The 9,960-nt window shown below is 43.2% G+C and overlaps 1 protein-coding gene across 1 annotated transcript; it reads left to right on the plus strand.

Moving 5' to 3' along the window:
* Positions 1-6,753: 6,753 nt before the first annotated feature.
* LOC138876550 (uncharacterized) lies at positions 6,754-7,575 on the plus strand. The gene has a single exon (XM_070155673.1). The coding sequence runs from the start codon at positions 6,754-6,756 to the stop codon at positions 7,573-7,575; it is 822 nt and encodes a 273-aa protein (XP_070011774.1).
* The last annotated feature ends 2,385 nt before the right edge of the window (positions 7,576-9,960 follow it).

Here is a 9,960-nt window from a genome sequence, read left to right on the forward strand (position 1 = left end):
AGAGTGTTAGCTTGCACAGTTGCTCGTTCCTTACTATTAGAGCGTATCCGCGAGCGGCAGTTTGAGGATTACCATTTGTGTGTCTTGAGAAACACGGTGCAGTGTGGAGGTGCCAAGAAAGCAACCTTAGATGATGATGGCGTATTGAGATTGCAGGGGCGAGTTTGTGTGCCCAATGTTGATGGGATTCGAGAGTTGATCTTAGCGGAGGCCCTTAGTTCTCGGTATTCTATTCACCCGGGCGCAGCGAAGATGTATCAGGATTTGAGGCAGCACTATTGGTGGCGCAGAATGAAGAAAGACTTTGTTGCATATGTGGCTCGTTGTTTGAACTGTCAGCAGGTTAAGTACGAGCATCAGAGGCCCGGTGGCTTATTTCAGAGGATTGAGCTTCCCGAGTAGAAGTGGGAGAGGATTACTATGGATTTTGTTACTGGACTTCCAATGACTCGGAAGAAGTTTGATACAGTTTGAGTTATTGTTGATAGGCTGACCAACTCAGCGCATTTTGTTCCTGTTGTAGCCACCTATTCGTCCGAGAGGTTAGCCGAGATTTATATCAGGGAGATTGTTCGCCTTTATGGGGTGCCACTATCTATCATTTCGGATCGGGGTACGTAGTTTACCTCGCATTTCTGGAGAGCGGTTCAGCGAGAGTTGGTCACCCAGGTTGAGTTGAGTACATCATTTCATCCCCAGACGGACGGTCAGTCCGAGAGGACTATTCAAATTCTTGAGGACATGCTTCGAGCCTGTGTCATTGATTTTGGAGGCTCGTGGGACTAGTTTTTGCAATTAGCAGAGTTTGCCTACAACAACAGCTACCAGTCCAGCATTCAGATGGCTCCGTATGAGGTATTGTATGGTAGGCGATGTCGGTCTCCAGTTGGATGGTTTAAGCCGGGAGAGGCTCGATTATTGGGTATGGATCTGGTTCAGAAGGCCTTGGACAGGGTCAGGATTATTCAGGATAGACTTCGTACAGCTTAGTCCAGACAGAAGAGTTATGCAGACCGCAAGGTCAGAGATGTTGCTTTCATGGTTGGTGAGCGGGTATTGCTCCGTGTATCGCCTATGAAGGGCGTGATGAGATTTGGGAAGAAGGGCAAGCTCAGCCCTAGGTTCATCGGTCCATTTGAGATTCTTGATCGTGTGGGAGAGGTGGCTTATAGACTTGCCTTGCCACCTAGCTTGTCAGTTGTCATCCTGTGTTTCATGTATCTATGCTCCGGAAGTATCGCGGCGATCCATCGCACGTGTTAGATTTCAGCACTGTCCATTTGGACAAGGATCTGTCATATAAGGAGGAGTCGGTAGATATTCTAGACCGGCAGGTTCGACAGTTGAGGTCGAAGAGTTTTCCTTCGGTGCGTGTTCAGTGGAGAGGTCAGCCTCTTGAGGCATCGACCTGGGAGTCCGAGTCCGATATGCGGAGTCGCTATCCTCATTTATTTCCCGACTCAAGTACTTCTTTATTTTGTCCATTCGAGGACGAACGATTGTTTTAGAGGTGGAGAATGTGACGACCCAAGGGGTCATCACCATAATTCTTCCTTGTTTCGTGCTCCCGAGGCCTTAAAAACCTCACTTTTAGTCGCCTCAATTTGCATGCGCAGTTCGGGCGCGTAGCCGGAAAGTTTTTTTTTTGGTTAGAATATGTGAATTTTGTGAAACATTTGATGAATTTTGGTATTAATATGCATAATGTTGACTTCAGTCAACATTTTGGGTAAACGGACCTGGACCTGTGATTCAACGGTCCCGGAGGGTCCGTAGAAAAATATGGGACTTGGGCGTGTGCCCGGAATCAAATTCTGAGGTCCCAAGCCCGAGAAATGAATTTTTGAAAGAAATTGTTTTTCTGAAATTTGATATGAAAATTTGAAATGAAAAGGAGTTAGAAAATATAGGTATCGGGCTCGTATTTTGGTTCCGACGCTCGGTACAAGTCTTAAATATGTGTTAAGCACTATCTGTAAAGTTTGGCTAAAAACGGACGTCATATGACGTGTTTCAGACTAAAAATGGAGAATTTGAGTTATGAAAGTTGAAGAAAGAAAATCATGTGTTTGAGGCTTGATCCTATGTATATGATGTTATTTTGGCGATTTGATCGCACGAGTAAGTCCGTAAGATGTTTTTAAGGTTGTGTGCATGTTTGGTTTGGAGCCCCGAGGGCTCGGGTGAGTTTTGAATGGGGCCCGGGAGGTCTTGGACTTAAGAAAATGCAGGTTCAGGTGTTGCAGACACCAGCGCGGCCGCGGTCATTTCCGTGCAGTCCGCGCTGGAGCCGCGCGGCAGCGATGCCTTTCTTTGCGGTCCGCGTGGCTGAGTCTGAGGGCTAGGGTTTCAGGTTAACAAACTCGGCCACGCACCAAAACAGTGCGGTCCGCGCTGGAAGGGTTCAGAGAAGCCCCAATTTTTCTCCCACTCGGCGCGGCCGCAACACATTTTTGTGCGGTCCGCGCCAGGTCCTCAGAAAGGTATACAAGTTCGGAAAATCTCAGTCATTTTTCACTTTTCAAAAACCCAAAACCTAAGAGGCGATTTTCCAAACAACTTTTCTTCTCCAAAACGATTGGTAAGTGATTTCTAACTTAATTTCTTTATTCCTTAACATCTTTTAACATAATTTCAACTTCAAATCAAAGATTTTCAGGGGTGAAATTGGGTGTTTGGGTAGAACCTAGGTTTTCTACAAATTGAGGAGTTGGACCTCAATTTGAGGTCCGATTTCAAAACAAATCATATATTTGGACTCGTGGGAGAATGGGTAACCGGGTTTTGGTGCGAATCTCGAGTTTCAACCACGTGGGTCCGGGGGTATTTTTGACCATTTTGGAAAAAACCTTGTAAAATTTATTTTTCATGCATGAGGAGTGATTCATTTAGTAATTATTAATGTGATTAAGTAACTTATGACTAGATTCGAGCGGATTGGTGGTGGAATCAAGAGGTAAAGCTATACTAGAAGCGTGAGTTGAGTTTGGAGCATTCGAGGTAAGTGTTTGTTCTAACTTTGGCTTGAGGGAATAGGATTAGGATGTTATTTGCTACTTGCTAATGTGGAGTACGGTGTATAGGCATGGTGACGGTTATCTATGCACCGGAGTCTAGCATGACCGTGAGTCTTAATTGCTTTTAATTCGAATAACGTGACACAACCTCCTTGTTTATTTGATGAGTTTCATATAATGTGAACGGTTGAGGTAAAATTGTGATTGGTGTACTTTTGGAGCGTTAGCTCGAACATGAATGTGTTAGTTGAGGAAGAATGGATTTAAAAAGAGAATGTGTTGTGATTACTCCCTTGCCGGGATGTGTAGACTGATATATATATTCTCTCTCATCGGGATATTTTGGGCTGTTAGCTGTACCCTTGCCGGGTTAAAGGTATTGAGTTGTTATTCCCCCCTGAAGGGGTCTACTATATGAAGTCAGATATTATGAACTATATTATGGGTTCGTGTGGCACGCCGTCCACTTATATATGATATTATGGGATCGTGTGGCACACTGTCCACTTATATATGATACGAATTGGGATCGTGTGGCACGCCATCCACTTGGTTATTGGCCTCCGTTGCCGGTGACATATTGTGCACTGTGATAAAGATAAAATGGGAACGGGTGGTACGCCTACCACGTGGTATATGGAAATAGGGATCGTGTGGCATGCTGTCCACCTATATATTGTTAAAAGGGAATGTGTGGCACGCCGTCCACCTATATATTGTTAAAAGGGATCGTGTGGCACGCCGTCCACTTATATACTATATTATGGGATCGTGTGGCACACCGTCCACTTATATATGATATTATGGGATCGTGTGGCACGCCGTCCACTATATATATATATAATGGAAACCGGAGTTCTTCTGTTTATTTCTGATATTTTATTTTTATCTGTTACTCCCCGATAGCATGTCCCCTCCCAGTTTTACTTTGTATTATCTTGTTATTGTTTTCTTGCACTTGTTGTATATATATCTGTACAGGTTAATTGTGGTAGGTACTGTCTAGCCTCGTCACTACTTCGCCGGGGTTAGGCCAGGCACTTACCAGCACATGGGGTCGGTTGTGCTGATGCTACACTCTGCATTTTTGTGCACAGATCAGGGAGCAGCTTACGGACCGCAACAGTAGGACTTCTGGGAGCTATCTTCAGTCCAGGGACTCTCGAGGTAGCCTAGCTGGCGTTCGTAGGCCGAAGTCCCTTTCCATGTTTTTCGTTTGTTTATCTTGTATCAGACAAACATGATGTATTTTCCTTTCAGACATTGATTGTAGTATTCTGTAGTAGTCCGTGAGCTAGTGACACCAGACTCTGGGTAGCATTTTGGTTCAAACTTCCGCACTTTTGGTTCTCAGTTGCTTTAGATTTAAAGTCTTCCGTTTAAATTTTGTCTCGTTTATTATATTGTTTGGAAGAAAGAAGGGAAAATGTTTTATATATTTGGCTTGCCTAGCTCCGATAGTAGGCGCCATCACGACACCCGATGGTGGGAAATCCAGGTCGTGACACGGAAAAACAAACAACAATCAATCAATTGAACAACTAGAATCAGACATGGGGGATAACGTGGTAGACCCGGCTACGCAGGTAGTAGAGCCTCTTGTGCCAGAGGCTCCTATATATGACTGGGCGCAACCCATAACAGAGAATTTGGCCACAACGATATTAGTCTCGCAGATATAGGCTGAATCTTTTCAAATCACAAACAACATGTTGCACTTGTTGCAAAACAAAGGACTATTTTTGGGGCCATACATTGAAGATCCTCAACAGCACTTGAAGAATTTCCTATCAATCTGCAAACTCAAAGGCAGCCCAACGTAACTCAGGAAGCAATAAAGCTATTGTTATTTCCATTTTCAGTGACAGGAGCTGCCCAGACTTGGCTAAATTTACTCCCTATTAATTCCATTACGACTTGGGAGGAGTTAGTCAAGCAATTTGTGAATAAGTTTCACCCACCTAACAAACTACTCAACAAATTGATGAAATTTTGAGCTTCAGACAGAAACCAATGGAAACATTGCAAAAAATATGAGAATGATTCAAAGGGATGTTGGTTATATGTCTGCACCACGGTATTCCAGACCAGATGTTGGGGCAACGATTTTACATGGGTCTAAAAGATAGCGTGAAGGCAAATGTTGATGCTTCAGCTGTTGGAGCATTCTTGAGCAAATCATGGAGAGAAAGCCAGATCCTGCTTGATAAAATGGCACAGAATTCGGGGTGGACAACCAGGAATGCACCTATCACTCCAGTAGTTTACTCAGTGCCCTTAGATCCATCCAACACTCTTGCTGATAATATGGCCACCTTAATGACACAAATGAGTATACTCACCAAAAAGGTGGAAGAGTCAGGGCAGAAGCAGTAGGTGCACATTGTAGATACAACAAATGGGGGCTTATGCAAATCTTGCATTAGTCAGCCAATTGGTAGCCAATGGAATGTAGAAAGTGATTATCATCATTACCCTGAGGACATGAATTATGTGTCTAATTATGGGGGCCAGAGAGAGGGTGGTCAGAATTGGGGACAACAGAATCAGCCATACAGACCAGTCCAGCCACAGCACAACAATGGAAATATGGGAGCCTTGCAACCTTATAATATTATGGCGCCCTACCAAAGGCCACAGGGATACAACAACCAAAATTAGCAGCAGGGTTACCATCCTCCTCAGCAGCACCATGGTGGGAGACAGAAAGATGGATTTGCTAGACTCGAGGCAATGATGCAGCAGGTTATTGGGTCAAATGTGACAATGAGTGAAAGAGTAGATGCACATGAGTAGGGATGTGCATTCGAATCAATTTATTGATAAATCAAATTGATTATTTGTTATCGGTTTATCGATTTATCGATTTCAATTTCAATTTTGTCCTCTTCGGTTATCGGTTTATCGATAAACTGATAAGATATACTAAAAAGACAAATATACCCTTATTCTATAATACCCTTTCCTTTAGCCTAAGTCCCTAACCCTATTATTTTCTCTACCATTCTTCAGCGCCGCTTTTACCTTTCCCCCTCTCTACCGCGGACTGTAGACCCAGCAGAGAAAGTGAACTCCGGCGAACTCTGGCGTACCCTAGCGTACTCCGCCGACTTCAATAGTACATTTCTCTGCTATCGCCCCCTATGATTCTTGTACTTGAAAAACCTATTTATTTACAGATTCCTATAGAATTGGATGAGTTTATTGGTCCCATCAATGGCATATTTTTCTTGTACAAAGATTTTGATTCAGTTGGTAATAATCGGATGGCTCTTTGGAACCCAGCTACTAGAGAGTTCCGACCTCTTCTTTCTCCCCCGTATTTCCTCGAACTCAGCCAATTACATGAACCTTATGAACTTCATATATTTGGCTTTGGGTTTGATCTATTAACTGACATTAGAAGGCGGTTTGCGTTTCACATTTTTGGGAAGACGACCATAAGCAGTTTGCTGCTGTTTATTCATTAAACAAGGACTATTGGATAACTCTTAACATACAACTTTGACATCAGTGCTTCAAATCTGAAACAATCATCGTGCTCAACTTTGTTAACGGAGTTTCTTATTGGTGTAATCGATAACCGAATTGATAAGCCCCAAAAATCGATAAATTGAAATCGAAAAAATCGAAACCTTATTGAAATGATAACAATAAACATATGTACAAATCAATAATCAATAAGTAATTATCGATAAGGGTCAAAATTGAATCGATAAATCGAATGCATACCTCTATGCATGAGTCATCTATAAAGAATATTGAAGTGCAAATAGTACAGATCTCGATGTCTTTGAATAATCGTCCTCATGGGACATTGCCTACAGACACTCAGGTAAATCCAAAAGATCAAGTCCTAAAGCAGTTGATGGCAGTAAGTCTACGTAATGGCAGAGACTTAGACTTGGAGCAAAAGAGGGCTCGAGAAAGCAAACAGGCTGAGACACTTGTACCAGTGCCCATTGAGCTAGATGATTCAACAAAACTGACAGAGGTGACAGTACAAACTGCCCAGGAAAAAACCAACACACAGATTGAGACTAAGAAAGAAGCTGAGACAGCCCAGGAACCGGTAGTTAAGGTGGTGTCCGACAAAGAGAAAACCCAAATCACTGGGAAGAAGAGACCTACAGCACCATTCCCCCAGAGGCTGGCTAAATACCAAAAAGAGGAACAATACAAGAAATTCTTGGAGATGTTGAAACAAATCCAGGTAAATATTCCACTGATTGATGCTTTGAAGGAGATGTCTAGTTATGCAAAAATGATAAAGGACTTGATGTACCAAAAATTAGACTTCCAAGATTTGGCCACATTTACTCTAACTCAGACCTGCGGTGTTGTGATGACTAGACCAGTTGCTAAGAAGTTGTCTGATCCAGGGAGTTTCACAATTCCCTGCACAATTGGTAACTTTGCCTTTGCCAAGGAACTCTGTGATTTGGGGGCTAGCATAAATCTTATGCCCCTAGCGATCTATAAGAGGTTGGGGATTAGAAGAGCTAGACCAACATCTATGTTGTTGCAGCTGGCTGACAGAATTATGAAAAGACCCTAATGTATTTTGGATGACGTATTAGTACATGTAGGGAAATTTGTGTTCCTTACAGATTTTGTAATTCTGGATTGTAGAGTGGATTAAGAAATTCCCATAATTTTGGGAAGGCCGTTCTTGGCCACAGGGCGAGCCCTCATTCATTGTAAAACTGGGGAGCTCAAGATGAGATTGAACGATGAGGAGATAACATTCAACGTGCAGAAATCTATGAGGCAACTAAGTGAATTCGTCAATTGTTCTCTTATTGATGCCGTGGATGTAATCGTGGAAGAGGATGATGAGATATTGACTATTGAGGATCCTCTTGCTGCATGTCTTGTGAATTTAGATCAGGTAAAGGGGGGAGAATTGGCAGAATAGGTGTTGGCTCTAGAGGGCAGAGGGTTTTGGAAGAGAACACTTGAATTCGATCCCCTGCACTTAAAAAACAGAGAAACTCCTCCAGCCAAGCCATCCACAGAAGAACCACCAAAGCTGGAGTTGAAGCCACTGCCCGCCCATCTCAGGTATGCGTTCCTAGGACCTAACTCCACACTACCTGTTATTATCTCATCTAGTTTGTTAGATGTGCAGGCACAAAAGCTTTTGCAGGTACTCACGAAGTGCAATACTGCCATCGGGTGAACCATGGCAAACATTAAGGGGATCAACCCAACATACTGTATGCATAAAATTCTGCTGGAAGAGGGGCACAAACCTTCCAGGGAGCATCAAAGGAGGCTGAACCTCAACATAATGGAAGTGGTAAAGAAAGAGGTCATTAAGTGGTTGGATGCGGGAATCATTTTCCCCATCTCTGATAGCAACTGGGTTAGCCCGGTGCAATATGTTCCTAAGAAGGGTGGTATGACGGTGGTAAAAAATGATAACAATGAGCTGATCTCTACAAGAACCGTCACCAGCTAGAGAATTTGTATGGACTATAGGAAATTGAATCTGGCCACTCGAAAAGACCATTTCCCACTTCCCTATATTGATCAGATGCTTGACAGACTAGCAGGGAGGTCCCACTTCTGTTTTCTGGATGGGTACTCAGGGTACAACTTGCACCAAAGGACATAGAGAATACCTTATTGACATGTCTATATGGGATTTATGCCTTCAAGAGGATGCTTTTTGGCCTATGCAATGCACCCGCCACATTCCAAAGGTGCATGATGGCCATATTCACTGACATGGTCGAAGACATAATGGAGGTGTTTATGGACAATTTCTAAGTGGTAGGAAACTCATTTGATGAGTGCCTTACAAACCTGACCCGAGTGTTGAAAAGATGTATCAAACTAACCTTGTACTTAACTGGGAAAAGTGTCATTTCATGGTACAAGAGGGTATAGTCTTAGGACACCAGGTATCAAGCAAGGGAATCGAGGTGGATCATTCTAAAGTTGATGTGATAGCAAAGCTGCCACCCCCACATCAGTCAAGGCAATCAGGAGCTTCCTCGGGCAAGCCAGATTTTACTAGAGATTCATCAAAGACTTCTCAAAAATTGCCAATCCTCTCTGTAAGTTGTTAGAAAAAGATCACTCTTTCATGTTTCTGATGATTGTAGGATAGCATTCGAGGAGTTGAAAAAGAGGCTAGTCACAACACCCATCATTGTTGCCCCCGACTGGGAGAAACCATTCGAAATTATGTGTGACGCTAGTGACTATGCAGTGGGGGCAGTGCTAGGAAAACGGAAAGACAAGATAATGTGCCCAATTTACTACGCTAGTAGAACGTTGAGTGGAGCCCAACTGAACTACACGGTGACTGAAAAGGAGATGCTGGCTGTGGTTTTCGTATTCGACAAGTTCAGATCATACCTAATTTTCTCTAAGGTAATTGTATATACTGATCATGTTGCTCTCAGGTACTTTATTGAAAAGAAGGAGTCCAAACCGCGCCTGATTCGTTGGGTGTTGTTACTGCAAGAGATCGACCTGGAGATTCGTGACCGTAAGGGCACGGAAAACCAGGTCGCTGATCATCTATCGCGACTTGAAGGAGCTGAAAACTCAGTTGAGGTAGAGGATATTCTGGAAACTTTTCCAGATGAGCAGCTACTCGCCACAAGCCTTGAGGAAGTGCCATGGTATCCAGACTTTGCAAATTACCTGACAAGTGGTATAGTTCCCTATGACCTTTCCTCCATGCAAAAGAAAAAGTTTTACCGTGACTGTCGCATGTATTGCTGGGATGAACCTTATCTGTTTAGAATTTATGTTGACAATATGATTCGGAGGTGTGTCCCCAAGATAGAACAATCTTCTGTTTTGCAGGCATGTCACGCATCGACATATAGCAGACATTTTGGAGGAGTCAGGTCAACAACAAGTTTTAAAAGTTGGGTTCTACTGGCCAACAATGTTTAAGGATGCACATCAATGGGTGAAGGGC

Source organism: Nicotiana sylvestris, chromosome 1, assembly GCF_000393655.2.
Source record: "Nicotiana sylvestris chromosome 1, ASM39365v2, whole genome shotgun sequence".
NCBI lineage: Eukaryota > Viridiplantae > Streptophyta > Magnoliopsida > Solanales > Solanaceae > Nicotiana > Nicotiana sylvestris.

What these genes read in the sequence shown, in the direction of transcription:
- LOC138876550 (XM_070155673.1), top strand. Translation starts at nt 6,754, where the DNA reads ATGCATGAGTCATCTATAAAGAATATTGAAGTGCAAATAGTACAGATC.